Source organism: Rhinoderma darwinii, chromosome 1 (genome assembly GCF_050947455.1).
Source record: "Rhinoderma darwinii isolate aRhiDar2 chromosome 1, aRhiDar2.hap1, whole genome shotgun sequence".
NCBI lineage: Eukaryota > Metazoa > Chordata > Amphibia > Anura > Rhinodermatidae > Rhinoderma > Rhinoderma darwinii.
The window spans coordinates 201,918,595-201,935,006 of record NC_134687.1 but is presented as its reverse complement, the minus strand read 5'-3'; the positions used below and the strand labels follow the sequence as shown (position 1 = coordinate 201,935,006).

Here is a 16,412-nt window from a genome sequence, read left to right as displayed (position 1 = left end):
TTCTATCATGTCGGCAGCACAACTCCCCATGTACACAGGGAAATGTGCTGTTCGACAACTACGTATTGCTGCATAAGCGATACGACCATACGATGAACAAGCATTTGCAGCGTTGCCCTGTTTACGAACGCTAGTTTGCCCGATAATTGGCCCGTGTAAATTATTATGTCCTGGAAGGCAACAGAGGTCCCAAATGTAGTACACTAGCTTCAACTTATCAATATATATGTACCCCTATATCAAAAACTGTATAATCATAGGAAATGTCCATAAAAATTTGGTCCAGATGACTGAATACACCTGAAACTGCGATGTCAATCTCCTCTCAATAGAAGTGAGCGACGAGGATTGGGGCAAGTCAAGAAGCGCTTAACGTCTGCTGTGTAAACGAGTCCTGTTGGTATGTATGCGTGTATGGCTGAATAGGTGAGGTGTGCCTGTGATTTAGGATACAATCATCTCGGTTGGTAGTCAGTCTGTTCCTGTCAAGTTTTACTCTCCTGCAAAGAATGGAAATCTATGACATCTTGTAATATCTCCTGAATTGTGGGGTAATGGCATCCTAGCCAACCATTGTATTTGATTGTATATTGTTATTCGCATTTGCTTGTATGCTTTATGTTGTTGTTGGGAAAAAGCATAAATTAAAAAAACGGTTAAAAAAAAATGGCCCGTGTAGAAGGGCCCTCACTTTCCAAACAACTTATGGTAATCTAATACCGGATATATATCAACGTAGTTATGTACATACAATTAAAGTTTAGAGGCCAGAGGAGAGGACTACCGGAAGTATGGTTGTGTCCCTTCACAGCTTGCCCATAGAAGTCTATGGAGAGGGCAAGAGGGAGCAGGGAGAAAGACAAACACACTGCCTATAAGAGTATCTTCTCCTTCTCTCCTCTCCATAGCCACATACATAGACGTGCTGCAGCTTTTGTTAAGTGTTATAGGTCACCTCAGAACGGGATTCACAGCTACACTGCTCATTAGAGCTGTATAATGTCCTCCATGTTGCTTCTATACATGTGATACATAGAAGAGATGATCCTGCTCTCCTATGTCTGTGTGTGCAGAAGACATGATAGCAGTTAGGCTCCACCCACTACCTCAGACAACAGAGTTAGAGATAGTCTGCAGAGGGGAAAACTGCAGAATACAAGTCATATAATGGCCAGAAATAAAGATATTCCTCATGTTACACAGATATGGCAGCTAATTATGAAGTTACCTGAAAAGTTAGGTATGTGATCATGAATGCATGTAACTGCCAATCAAAATGCAAAAATACAGTCACTGAATGTTCAAGTGTACATTAATGGTGAATAACCATTAATATACACTTTATGGCCAAAACTATGTGGACATCCCTCCTAATTATAGAGTTCGGGCGTTTCAGCCAAACACATTGCAAACAAGTGAATTAAAATCAAGCATTCAGCCATGAAATCCCCATAGACAAATATTGGTAGTAGAATGGGCACTTTAACTTGTATTATAATGTAAGAAGTCTAGACAGCTCCTGGGAGAGGTTACTCACCACCCCCAACTCCTTCTTGGTCAGACAGAATATAAAATGATTCCCTCTACCGTGCGAACTGCGCACATCGAGAGGAAGTTAGATACGAGAGTATACATAGAGTGTATAAAAAAAATGAACATGAAAATTTGTCACATTTAAAAAAAATATATATACACATATAATAATCACACATTGCTTGTTCATATGTGAAAAAAATTTTTTGGGACAAAGGACGAGTGTCGCGGAAATTTTTTTTTTTATATCAATTTGCTTTTAGTGTTTTATTAAAAAAAAAAATATTTGTGTGTTTGTGTTTTACTTTTTTTTATTTTTTCACTTTTTCTTGTCCATGGGGGCTGCCATTTTTTTTTTCCATCTCTTTATGTGTCGATTAACGACACATACAGACATGGAATACGGCACATACAGTCCCATAGTGAATGCGAACGGGGCCCGTTCCATCCACTATGCTGTACGCCGTCTGTGTGGGAACGGCGCATGCGCCGCTCCCACACAGTCCAAATTGAAGATTACTACTTCCGGTCGCAGCTTCCGGACTTGTGCACTTGGAGCGGAGGTAGCAGACTGAGCGGACGGACCGGAGGGAGCGGCGGCGGCAGGAGCAGGTAAGTTATTTCTGTGTATGTACGTGTTTTAGTGTGTGATTACTACTGTATGTAAACCTACTACACTGTGTGTTAGCTCAAAAAAAGGCGACACAGTGTAGGAGGTTTGACTGTTCAATCCCCTCCTTTCTCCTGGCACTAGCCAGGATAAAGGAGGGGGGATTTTGTGAGCTCACTAGAGCGAGTGAGTATTCTCAAATTTTGCAGCATAAAGCAATGTGGTTGCTTTACCACATGCAATGCTGCAATTTTGGGAATTGCTCCATCTAGTGACCAGCACTGGGAAATTTTATAAATTAGAATCTAATTTATAATATTTCCTGACTCGTGAAAAAATAAAAAAAATTAGGACAATGTTTAATCACTTATACACTGTTTAAAGAGGCTCTGTCACCAGATTTTCAAACCCCTATCTCGTATTGCAGCAGATCGGCGCTGCAATGTAGATTACAGTAACGTTTTTTTTTTTTCAAAAACAAGCATTTTTGGCCAAGTTATGAGCATTTTTATATTTATGCAAATGAGCCTTTCTTAAGTACAACTGGGCGTGTTTAAAGTTAAGTACAACTGGGCGTGTATTGTGTGTGTACATCTGGGCGTTTTTACTTGTTTTACTAGCTGGGCGTTGTGAATAGAAGTGTATGATGCTGACGAATCAGCATCATCCACTTCTCTTCGTTAAAACCCAGCTTCTGGCAGTGCACAGACACACAGCGTGTTCTCGAGAGATCACGCCGTGACGTCACTTCCTGCCCCAGGTCCTGCATCGTGTCGGACGAGCGAGGACACATCGGCACCAGAGGCTACATCGACTTACCTGCAAACGCCGATGCTGCTGCAGAATCAACTGTAGCCTCTGTCGCCTGGTGCCGATGTGTCCTCGCTGGTCCGACACGATGCAGGACCTGGGGCAGGAAGTGACGTCACAGCGTGATCTCTCGAGAACACGCTGTGTGTCTGTGCACTGCCAGAAGTTGGGCGTTAGAGAAGTGGATGATGCTGATTCGTCAGCATCATACACTTCTATTCACAACGCCCAGCTAGTAAAACAAGTAAAAACGCCCAGATCTACATACACAATACACGCCCAGTTGTACAGAAAGGCTCATTTGCATAAATATAAAAATGCTCATAACTTGGCCAAAAATGCTCGTTTTTGAAAAAAACAAAAACGTTACTGTAATCTACATTGCAGTGCCGATCTGCTGCAATACGAGATAGGGGTTTGAAAATCTGGTGACAGAGCCTCTTTAACCCCTTCCATAACCTGGACGTACTATTAGGTCATGGCAGCTGTATCGTTCGCGCTCCATGACCTAATACTACGTCTCGGGAGTAACGGCCGTTTCGGCCGTCCTGCCGACACATGCAGGAGCTGTGAAAGCTGCTGTCTCGTACAGCAGCTGTCACAGCTCCTACAGCGGGGACCGATCGCTGTGTCCCCGCTTATTAACCCCTTAAAAGCCGCGTTCTATAGAGATCGCGGCTTTTTAGGGGTTAAGCTGCCATCGCCGGCCTGCTACACGATAGCGGACGGCGATGGTGACTATGGCAACCGGACACCAAACAACGGCGTCCGGCTATGCCATAGACGGAAGCCTAGTGGGTCCCGACAACGTCGGGACCCACTATGCTTGCTGTCAGTGAGTAGCCGACAGTTCTAATACACTGCACTACGCATGTAGTGCAGTGTATTAGAATAGCGATCAGGGCCTCCTGCCCTCAAGTCCCCTAGTGGGACAAAGTAATAAAGTGTAAAAATAAAAAAATAAAAGTTTTAAAAGTATTAGGCCTCATTCACACGGCAGGGTTTCCCGGCCGGGTGCCGGCCGTTCATAAATCGGCCGGCACCCGGCTGCAGTAGGAATAATAGACCCCTAATGGGGCTATTCACACGACCGATTTTTTGACGGCCGGAAAATCCGGCCGTCAAAAAATAGGACATGCTCTATCTTTGCCCGGACACCCGGCCGCCCGGCTCCCATAGAAGTCTATGGGGCCGGGTAATACACGGCCATCACCGGGATGTGTCCCGAGTGACGGCCGGGTTTCCCGGCGCTTGCGCTCTCTCTCCTCCTCCTCACAGCGCAGAGTGCATGTGAGGAGGAGGAGTTGATGCCATTCTGACGAATGGCATCGCTGTACACTGTGTTGCAGGGCCGGGGTGTACAGCAGGTGGAGGGAGCGCTGCGCTGGCTCCCTTCCCCTGCTTGTTAAAAGCACCCTGGCCCGGTGACACCTTCGATGGCGCCGCTAGTAGCAGCAGCTGCTGCTGCTGCGGCTGCTACTACTGTAGCGACGCCACTATAGCAGAGCGGGGAGGTATCTCCCCGCTCTGCTATGTGCTAGCCGCACTTTAGCTCCTTGAAGGAGCGGAATCCCCGTGTTTTCGGGGATTCCGCTCCTGGACAGAGCGCTTGATGTCTCTGTCCATATCTGGGCAGTGACATCAGGGGAAACTCCTGAAGCGGAATCCCCGAACACATGGGGATTCCCCTTCAGGAGCTGCCGCTGATGTCACTGTCCGGATCTGCCCGGCCCGGCACGGATGCATAACTTTATGCAAACCGGCCGGGCAAAATGGCCGATTTTACCGGCCGACACTCGGGCTCGGGAACGACCCGGTCGTGTGAATCCCGCCTTAAAAGTAAAAATCCCCCCTTTTCCCTTGTCATTTATTATTAATAAAAATATATAAACAAACAAATAAACTATACATAATTGGTATCGCCTGAACTACAAAATTATTTCGTTATTTATCCCGCACGGTGAACGCCGTAAAAGAAAATAATAATAAACCGTACCAGAATCACAATTGTTTGGTCACTTCACCTCCCAAAAAAATGGAATAAAGAGATCAAAAAGTCGCATGTACCGAAAAATGGTACTGATCGAAACTACAGTTCGTTACGCAAAAAATAAGTCCTCGCACGGCTTTATTGATGGAAAAATAAAAAAGTTCTGGCTCTTAGAATAAGGTAACACAAAAAGTGAATGATTTTTTACAAAACTTATTTTATTGTGCAAACGCCATAAGACATAAAAAAAAAAAAAACTATAAACATCTGGTATCGCCGTAATCGTATCGCCCCGCAGAATAAAGTGAATATGTCATTTATAGCGCACGGTGAACGCTGTAAAAAAAATTGAATAAAAAAACAATTGTAGAATTGCTGTTTTTTAGTCACCTTGCCACCTAAAAATAGAATAAAAACTGATCAAAAAGCTGCATGCACCCCAAGAAAACTACAATGGATTCCTCAAGGGGTCTAGTTTCCAAATTGGGGTCACTTTTGGGGGGTTTCCACTGTTTTGGCACCACAAGACCTCTTCAAACCGGCCATGGTGCCTAATAAAAAAAAGAGGCCTTAAAATCCACTAGGTGCTCCTTTGCTTCGGAGGCTGGTGCTTCAGTCCATTACCGCACTAGGGCCACATGTGGGATATTTCTCAAAACTGCAGAATCTGGGCAATAAGTATTAAGTTGCGTTTCTCTGATAAATCCTTTTGTGTTATAAAAAAAATGGTATAAAGAGGATTTTCTGACAAAAAAAAAATGTCAATTTCACCTCTACTTTGCTCTAAATTTCTGTGAAACACCTAAAGGGTTCATAAACTTTCTAAATGCTGTTGTGAATACTTTGAGGGGTCTAGCTTCTAAAATGGTGATAGGGGTTTCTAATATATGGGCCCCTCAAAGCAACTTCAGAACTGAACTGTAACCTAAAAAAATAAATAAATGAGGCAATACTTTGCTTCTTACATTATACTGATAATGAGCCGTGCCCACCCCGAGATGACCCCAGTTTTGACCATTTGTATAAACGGAGACCCCTATTAGACCGTTTCAGTGCCCGGTTTTCCCAAGCATACACCCCCGAGAAGTGTATTTCTATTGATGAGTCCTTGGTACATTTTAAAGGGAGGGTTCAATTCCGCGAGTACTTGCCGGGTAAGAGGGCAAGGTATGGCGTGAAGATGTACAAGCTGTGCGAGAGTGCATCAGGGTATACCTACAGATTTAGGATATATGAAGGAAAGGCCAGCCCCAAACCAGACTGCATCCTGGACTACAATAGGTACATGGGAGGGATGGACTTGTCAGATCAAATCCTGAAGCCCTACAGCGCCATGCTGTGAGGTATAAGAAGCTGGCCGGGCACATCATACAGATGGCTTTGTACAATGTGTACGTGCTACGTCGATGTGCAGGCCAGACGGGAACTTTCCTGGAATTTCAAGAGGCGATTATCAAGAACCTAATCTTTAGGGACCAAGAAGGGGGGGGGGCACCCAGTACTTCTGGAAGCGGGGCCACACGCATCGTACCAGGGCAACACTTTCCAGGAGAAGTTCCCCAAACTGGCAAGAAGGGAAAAAGTCAAAAGAGGTGCAAAGTCTGCTATAAGAGGGGGATAAGGGATGACACAATATATCAATGTGACACGTGTCCCGAATAACCAGAGCTCTGTATGAAAGTGTTTTAAAATTTATCATACATCCCTTGGTTTATAATTTACCCCAATTTTACTTACCCTGATGCTCTCCGCACAGCTTATCCCCCCTCGTCTTTCCCCTCTGGGCCCTGCTGTGTGCCCAGGCAGCTGATAACAGCCACATGTAGGGTATTGCCATACCCGGGAGAACCCACATTACAGTTTATGGGGTGGAGGTCTCCGGTCAAAATGCTCACTACACCTCTAGATGAATGCCTTAAGGGTGTAGTTTTTAAAACGGGGTCACTTCTTGGGGGTTTCAACTGTACTGGTACCTCAGGGGCTTCTGCATACATGACTTCGCACTAGAAAATCCCCAGTAGGCCAAATGGTGGTCCTTTCCTTCTGAGCCCTCCCATGGGCCCAAACGGAAGTTTTTCACCACAAATGGGGTATTGCAGCACTCAGAACAAATTGCGCAACAGAATGGGGTATTTTGTTTCTTGTGGCAATAAGAAATTTTCTGCCAAAACTACATATTATTCGAAAAAAATAAAATTTTGTTTTAATTCCCAGCCCAATTCAAATAAGTTCTGTGAAAAAACTATGGGGTCAAAATGGTCACAACACCCATAAATGAATTCCTTGAGGGGTGTAGTTTCCAAAATGGGGTCACTTCTGGTGGGTTTCCATTGCTTTGATACCTCTGAGGCTGTGCAAATGCGACAGGGCACCCGAAAACCAATCCAGCAAAATCTCGACTCCAACAAACACATAGCGCTCCTTTCCTTCTGAGCCCTCCCATGGGCCCAAACGGCAGTTTATCACCACAAATGGGGTATTGCCGCACTAAGGACAAATTGGGCAACAAAATGGGGTATTTTGTTCCCTGTGAAAATAAGAAATTTTGATCACAAATGACATCTTATTGGAAAAAATGACATTTTTTTCATTTCACAGCCCAATTCAAATACGTGCTGTGAAAAAAATGTGCGGTCAAAATGGTAACAACAACCATAAATGAATTCCTTGAGGGGTGTAGTTTCCAAAATGGGGTCACTATTGGGGGATTCCTACTGTTTTGACACCTCAACACCTCTTCAAACCTGGCATGCTGCCTAAAATATATTCTAATAAAAAAAAGAGGACTCAAAATGCACTAGGTTCTTTCGTTGCTTCTAGGGCTTGTGTTTTATTCCACGAGCGCAGTAGAGCCACATGTGGGACATTTCTAAAAACTGCAGAATCTGGACAATACATATTTAGTAGTGTTTCTCTGGTAAAACCTTCTGTGTTACAGACAAAAAATGTAATAAAATTGAAATTCAGCAAGAAAAATGAAATTTGCAAATTTCACCTCCACTTTGCTTTAATTCCTGTGAAATGCCTGAAGGGTTAAAAAACTTTCTAAATGCTGTTTTGAATACTTTGAGGGGTTTAGTTTTTAAAATGGGGTGTTTTATCAGGGTTTTCTAATACATAGGCCCCTCAAAGCCACTTCAGAACTGAAGAGGTACCTTAAAAAAAAGGCTTTTGAAATGTTCTTAAAAATATGAGAAATTGCTGTTTATGTTCTAAGCCTTGTAACGTCCAAGAAAAATAAAAGAATGTTCAAAAAACGATGCCAATCTAAAGTAGACATATGGGAAATGTGAACTAGTAACTATTTTGAGTGGTATAACCGTCTGTTTTACAAGCAGATGCATTTCAATTCTGAAAAATGCAATTTTTAAAAAAAATTCTCTACATTTTGCAATTTTTCACCAATAAACACTGAATATATTGACCAAATTTTACCACGAACATAAAGCCCAATGTGTCACGAGAAAACAATCTCAGAATTGCTTGGGTAGGTTTAAGCATTCCGACGTTATTACCACATAAAGTGAAATATGTCAGATTTGAAAAATGGGCTCTGAGCCTTAAAGGAACAGTGTCATCACAAAAAATTTTTTCATATGTTCAAGATGTTAGTGCTTTATTAAAAACGTTTATATTTATTTGTGTGTTTGTGTTTTACTTTTTCTTATTTTTACACTTTTTCTTCCCTATGGGGGCTGCCATTTTTTGTTCCATTTCTGTGTGTGTCGATTAACGACACATACAGACATGGAATACGGCAGCCACAGTCCCATAGGGACTGCGAACGGCTCCCGTCCCATTCACTTGTGTGTACGGCGTCTGTGTGGGAACTGCGCATGCGCCGCTCCCACACAGTCCAATTTGAAATTGGCGCCGTCCGGCGCCATTTTCCTGTGGACCGGAAGTCGCGGCCGGAGAGTAATATTACTACTTCCGGTCGCGGCTTCCGGACTTGTGCACTTGGACCAGCGGCAGCAGACGGAGCGGACGGGCCGGAGGGAGCCGCGGCGGCAGGAGCAGATAAGAGATTTCAATGTATGTTCGTGTTTGTGTGTGTTTACTACTGTATGTAAACCTACTACACTGTGTTAGCTCAAAAAATGGCGACACACAGTGTAGGAGGTTACACCGTTCAAACCCCTCGTTTATCCCGGCACTAGCCAGGATAAAGGAGGAGGGGATGCTGAGAGCTCACTAGAGCGAGGGCTTTTTACCCAATTTTGCAGCAGAAAAGCTATGTGGTTGCTTTACCACATGCTTTTGGGAATGGCTCCATCTAGTGACCAGAAATGGTAAATACTATAAATTTGAATCCAATTTATAATATTTCCTGACTCGTGAAAAAAATAAAAAAAATTTGAACAATGTTTAATCACCCACACACTAAATGTTTAATTTAAAAAAAAAACAAAACATGTTTTTCTGGCAACACATTGCCTTTAAGGCCAAAACAAGGCTGCGTCCTTCAGGGGTTAACTAAAAAAAAATTTCTACTGACACATTCCCTTTAAGTGATTATCCATCTTAGAATACCATTGTTTTTTTTATCTCTACAGGTCCAAAATTGAGGCGTTGTTAAAACTGCAAAAAAAAAAACCACACATCGAAAACACAATTAAAGAGACTCTGTCACCACATTATAAGTACCCTATATCCTACATAAGGAGATCGGCGCTGTAATGTAGGTGACAGCAGTGCTTTTTATTTAAAAAAACGATCTGTTTTCACCACTATTAGCGATTTTAGATTTCTGCTAATGAGTTTCTTAATGCCCAAATGGGTGTTTTTACTTTAGACCAAGTGGGCGTTGTACAGAGGAGTGTGACGCTGACCAAAAATGGATTTTCTGACAAAAACAAGAAATTTGTAAATTTCACCTCTACTAAAAGCCTTCCCAAGTTATTACCACATATAACCCAGAAGGCACACGTCAGATTTGAAAAAAAAAATAAAAAATCGGCTGCATCCACAAGGCCAAAACAGGTTCAGTCCTGAAGGGGTTAAGTTTATAAACTCACCTTTGCGACTTTAGAAAAACAAGCGGTTGTTATTACATTTACTGTTTTAGCATCATTCCTGTTGCAGAAAAAAAAAAAAAAAAAGTTAGACTTAAGAAAATCACCAGATTAAATATAATACATATATTGGATATGACAACACATATGATAAGTAGTCTGCAAGTGACAGAAGGTAGAAAAAAAAACAAAAAAAAAAGTCTGTTACGGTCATCTTTCTTTCTTTCTTCAGGTTATCATCCTCCCCACTCACATTATGTAGATTTAAGGCTTCGTTCACATCTGCGCTAGGGTCCCGTTCCGACGATCCGTCTGAGCTTTCCATCAGAACGGGACACTGACTGACACAAACTGAAACCAAAGGTTTCCCGTCACCATTGATTTCAATGGTAACGGGTCCGGTGCCAATGGTTTCAGTTTGTCTCAGTTGTGCAAGGGTTCCGTCGTTTTGACTGAATAAATAGCGCAGTCGACTACACTATTGATTCTGTCAAAACTACTGAATCCTTGCACAACTGAGAAAAGTAAATCATTGGCACCGGATCACTCACCATTCAAATCTACCTTTGGTTTCCGTTTGTGTCAGTCAGGGTCCCATTCCGACGGAAAGCTCAGACGGAACAGGACCCTAGCGCAGATGTGAACGAAGCCTGAAAGGGAAGCATGGTGGGTCAGTGGTAAGCAGTATGTCTCACAGCGCTGGGGTCCTGGGTTCAAATCCAATCAAGGACATCTGCATGGAGTTTGTATGTTCTCCCCGTGTTTGCGTGCGTTTCCCCCGAGTACTCCGGTTTCCTCCCACACTACAAAAACATACCAATAGGGAATTTAGATTGTAAGCCCCAATGGGGCTGTGGTTGTGGGTATTTGCTAGTTTATTGTAGGCCATCCCCTGCTGCCGATTTTGAGCATTGTGATGGTAGTTTAGTGTCCCTTTTATTTAAATTTTACTTATATAGCGCCAACATATTACGCAGCGCTGCACAGAGCTCCTCTATTACTGCCCCCATTGGGGCGCAATCTAAATTCCCTATTGGTATGTTTTTAGGGTGTGGGAGGAAACCGCAGTACACGGAGGAAACCTACGCAAACTCGGGGAGAACATACAAACTCCATGCAGATGTTGTCCTTGGTTGGATTTGAACCCAGGACCCCAGCGCTGCAAGACACTAGTGCTAACCACTGAGCCAGGACAGTATGCAAGGACCTCTGTACATGGCTGCAGAATATGTTGGCGCTATAAAAGTAGAATAAATAAAAAGGGACACTACACGACCATCAAAATGTTCAAAAATTGGCAGCAGGGGGTGGCATAAGATAATAAACTAGAAAATACCCACAACCTGAAACGCCTCATGCTCCAGTGCGAAGTTACTACAGCGGTCACGTATACTGTTCCCATGCCACTGTAGCCAATCGCAAACTAACACATACCTAAGACTCTCTACATTATTATTTAATAATAGCCTATGCAATATACAGGAGTGCTTCTTTAAAGAGGCTCTGTCACCACATTATAAGTGCCCTATCTCCTACATAATGTGATCGGCGTTGTAATGTAGGTGACAGTAATGCTTTTTATTTAGAAAACTATCAATTTTGAAGTTATGACCTATTTTAGATTCATGCGAATGACTTTAATGCCCAACTGGGCGTTTCTTAGCTTTTGACCAAATGGGCGTTATGAAGAGAAGTGTATGAAGCTGACCAATCAGTGTCATACACTTCTCTCCATTCATGCACTCAGCACATCGTGATCTTGCAAGATCTCGATGTGCTGTCACTTAGTCACACATTAACGTTACTGAAGTGTCTGGAGAGTGAATAGACATCACCTCCAGCCAGGACGCGATGTCTATTCAAAATCCCGACACTTCGGGAATGTTTGTGTGTCACTTACTCACACAGCACATCGAGATCATGCTGTGCTGTGATTTACAGCGTTATATCGTGTGAATCCAGGCTTAAAGAGGCTCTGTCACCACATTATAAGTGCCCTATCTCCTACATAAGGAGATGGGCGCTATAATGTAGGTGACAGCAGTGCTTTTTATTCAAATAAACGATCTATTTTTACCACTTTATTAGCGTTTTTAGATTTATGCTAATGAGTTGCTTAATGCCCAACTGGGCGTATTTTAACTTTAGACTAAGTGGGCGTTGTACAGGGGAGTGTATGACGCTGACCAATCAGCGTCATGCACTCCTCTCCATTCATTTACACAGCGCATAGGGATCCTGTTAGATCCTTATGTGCTGTCTTATACTAACACATTAACAATATTGAAATGTTTAGACAGTGAATAGACATTCCACGGGATGTCTATTCACAATCTCTGCACTTCGTTACTGTTTCTGTGGTAGTTACAGCAGAGGAAGCGTGATCTCGTTGTAACCTGTCATTTGCCGCTTAATCTAACGTCCTCTGCTGTAACTACCACAGACAGAGTAACGAAGTGCAGAGATTGTGAATAGACATCCCGTGGAATGTCTATTCACTGTCTAAACACTTCAGTATCGTTAATATGTCAGAATAAGACAGCACATACTGATCTAGCAGGATCCCTATGCGCTGAGTAAATGAATGAAGAGGAGTGTAGGACGCCGATTGGTCAGCGTCATACACTCCTCAGCACAACGCCCACTTGGTCTAAAGTAAAAATACGCCCACTTGGGCATTAAGCAACTCATTAGCATAAATCTAAAAACGCTAGTAAAGTGGTAAAAATAGATAGTTTATTTGAATAAAAAGCACTGCTGTCACCTACATTATAGCGCCCATCTCCTTATCTAGGAGATAGGGCACTTATAATGTGGTGACAGAGTCTCTTTAATGTCATTTAAAACCCCATCGTGGGGCTGGTACTGCGCAGGGTCCTGCTCAGGTTTCAGACACTATAATGTAATCTCACCCCAAAGTGCCCGCTCAGCACTTTCTGCCTGGCCCTGCTGCAATTTAGACTGCTCTCGTCTGCAATGTCGGAGACCGGCTGAAGTGGTGACGGGCATAGAGGAACGTTAGTGCACGCATTGCATAAGTAATTATAGATTCTGTTAATCTGTTCCCTGCCAGGGGAACAGAAGTTATAATCAATTAGACATGCAAATCGAAAATTGGCCAAAGTGTGGAAAAAATAAAAAAATCTAGATTTTATTTTTTGGCAAAGGGAGAGCACACACTTTTACCATAACCAATTCTGCATACAGATACAATTACAGGTTGCAAAATAGAAAATATATCTAAGAAATCTCCAGAATTGCAAAGCCTACTATAGACCAGGCCTAAAGGCTTATGTACTCAATTGAATTTTTATTTTATTTATTTTTTAAACAATGGCTGTTTTTGTTTATTAAAACAGTGTATGAGTGTTTTGAGCAAAATGTGTAATTATTTTTATTAAAAATTATTTTTACTCTGATACAGCTGCTATTTACCCTGGATACGCAGCAGCTATCAGAAAAATAGTCAAGAAAAAATAGCCACTGAAATACAGGAGTTTGTTTTTTTGCAAGAATGTATTTTTTTAAGCACATTTTTGAAGGGTTTTTAGAAATGCCATTGGGTAAAATGAGCCTTTTAATGCAGCGGCTTAAAAAAAAAAAAAGCCTCGCATTTGCTACACACCGTATTTTCCCGTTGAAATCAATTGGAAGCTGTTTGCAGGCGTATTTTGAGTGTATTTCGGAGAATACTACAAGTGTTTTACGCTCCGAAATACACTTGAAAATATGCCGTGTGAAGATGGTCTAAAGACTTTCTCTCATGCCATGCAGGTCCACACACCCCTTGAAACGGTTGGTTTCACTTACCAGATATTTCTTCTGTATAGCTCAATCATGACATCCAATGACATCTTAGCTGCTACGGAACTGTTGTCTCTAAGCATTGTATACATAAAGTTCTGCAGAGTCTAGAAAATACAAGAAAGTAACTATCGGACACGGTTTTTCGCAGGGTATTATTAGTCAGATACAAAAGAAAATGCTACTTACTGTGTTCACTTTGTTGTTTTTATGCTTCGCATTTATATTTTTGATGTCAGTCACAATGTGAGTATACAACGTCTATAAAAGAATGAAAAAAAAGTGTTACAGAAGTTGACACTCTAATAGGGCCCCATATAACATACCAGGACCGTTCACGTGCAAGATTCCAAGGTGCTCTGCACACTACAGGTCCTTAACATCATTTCAGCAAAATCAAAAGGGCTGCGTGTAACTGGGCTCTGCAGAAGAAGTTGCTAAAACAACACCCCCCCCCCCCCTCCCTCAGACATCAGTTCCTGCTCTACTGCTACTGGCTGATGCTCACATCCTTCCTGCTCTGTTCACCCACTGCAGGAACTCTGCATATAATACTGAGCGCTCTTAGGCTGCAATCACTCCTGCGTCTAGGCTTTCAGTTGTTCTGCTCAGGGTAAGACCAGGAAAAACTGGAAGCGACTGTTCCGTTGCACCACCAGCAGCCGACGAAACCAATTGACTTTAATGTGTTCCATCCGCTTTACATCGGGTTGTCCGGTTTTACCGGAAATGCTGCGCTATTGTTTCCAGTAATCTCGGCTGGGTCTGCGACGGAGGCCCCTAACGGAAACCCTTACACAGATGTGAACAGAGCCTTATACATTTTTACGGCTTCCTACTGGATCTTGACCAAAAGGCATAGAGAATTACCTGAAAGAGTTCTCACTACTACCAGTATTCTGTGCAGGGTGAAAGACCAAGCGATTTTATTTTTCCCATTTTATATTTTTCATAGTCGCATTCCAAGACACAACTTTTTTTCTGTAGACATAACCGTGTGACGGCACCGTTCTGGGGTACATCATATCGTATTGATTAACTTGATAAAACAGAAATTCCACCATTCTTTTTTGCGTCTTAAATGCACACCATTTGCCATGTGGTATAAATAACTTTATCCTGCGGGTCGTTACAATTCCAGAATTATATAGTTTTTTGTGTTTTATTACTTGTGCACGATAAAAACACCATTTTAAAAAAAGTATATGTTTTTGTGTCGCCATATTCTAAGAGCCATAAAACGTTTATTTTTCCGTTGACGTAGCTGTATGAAGGCTTATTTTTTGTGGGAAGACTTGTTTTCATTGGTACCATTTTGCGGTACATAAACTTTTTGATCACTTTTTATTGCGTTTTTGTAAGGCTGGATGAATAGAGAACAGCAATTCTGGCCTTGTTTTTATTTTAGTTAGTACAGCGTTCACCGTGCAGGTTAAATAACGTGATCGTTGTATAGAACGGAGCTATACTAATTATGCGTAACTTTCTAAAAAAAAAAAAAATTTGCTTTTTTTCCATAATAAAACAAAAATTGTAAGGAAAAAAAATGTGTTTTAATTTATTTTTTTTACTTCGGAGTTAATTTTTTTGAATTATAAACGTTATTGATCTATTAACTTTTTCTTCGAACTACACTATGCAATAGTTGTATCGCTTTTATATAACACTGCAATACTTCTGTAACGTGTATTATTCCTGTCACTGTAAAATTGACAGGCGTTCTATTAGGCTCTAGCAGGGCCTAATTGGCATACACTGTTGGCAGACCTAAGGACCTTTGTTAGGCCACCCACTGTCATGGAAACCATTGGCACCCTGCGATCACGTCGCAGGGTTGCCGATGGGGTGAGGGAGGAAGTCCCCTTTTTCTGAAACCACTTAAAAGCTGCCCGTGCCACTCTTATTACAATGCGCCGTAAAAAAAGGCATATTTTTTTGTTTATAGCTTTTTTTTTTAACAAACATTTAAAAAAAAAATATAAATTCATAGCTCTAAGTTTTTTAATTTGCAAATTACTTCTAAAAGCGTTAAGGATATATATATATATATTTTACACTTGATCATGTGATTCCGCTGCCTCAATTCAATATAAAGCGTTCACCTGCTAAATTGCAGGAGCTCTAAACCCGTACTGTACATTTACAATGGTGCGAGTACACTTGCCGAGCATTGTCCTAATTCAGATCATTAAATATTTCATTACCTTCCTTAGAAGTTTATCTTGACATCTCAGAAGCTCAAAGAAAAGTTCAAGAAGTACTGAAGGGCTTATTAATTCCTTGTTTCTCAGCAGGATTAGAGCTTTGCATAAAGTCTGGAAAACAAATAGCAAATTAATCAATACGTACAAAGAAACACTTTTAAAACGGATACAACCAGAAATTATCTTACATCTCTTGCACACGACTGAGTTCGGGCCGTAAAAAAGGTGAACGGGTTTTCTGGCATTAGACATTTATGATGCTAGGAGTCCCTGTCTCCCCACGGAACTGCTGTTCCGTGCTGTATCCTTTTGTTCAGTACGAAACAGCAGTTCCATGAGGAGGCAGAGACTCCTAGCACCATAAATGTCTATGATGACAGGAGTCCCGTTCGCCTGTACCGCGGTCGGGGCGGCCGACAGACAGTTTTTCACGGCCCGAACTCGGT

General features: G+C 42.0%; 1 protein-coding gene across 1 annotated transcript in view; it reads right to left on the bottom strand.

Annotated features, from left to right (window-relative positions):
* Window positions 1-16,412, bottom strand: part of SDAD1 (SDA1 domain containing 1) — a 72,227-nt gene that overhangs the window by 41,312 nt on the left and 14,503 nt on the right. Inside the window, exons 4-7 of the mRNA XM_075849806.1 lie at window positions 15,967-16,077; window positions 13,952-14,023; window positions 13,769-13,869; window positions 9,962-10,019 (exon numbers count right to left, since the gene is read on the bottom strand). Coding sequence (XP_075705921.1) covers window positions 9,962-10,019; window positions 13,769-13,869; window positions 13,952-14,023; window positions 15,967-16,077 — 342 coding nt within the window. The remainder of the gene's footprint in view (window positions 1-9,961; window positions 10,020-13,768; window positions 13,870-13,951; window positions 14,024-15,966; window positions 16,078-16,412) is intronic.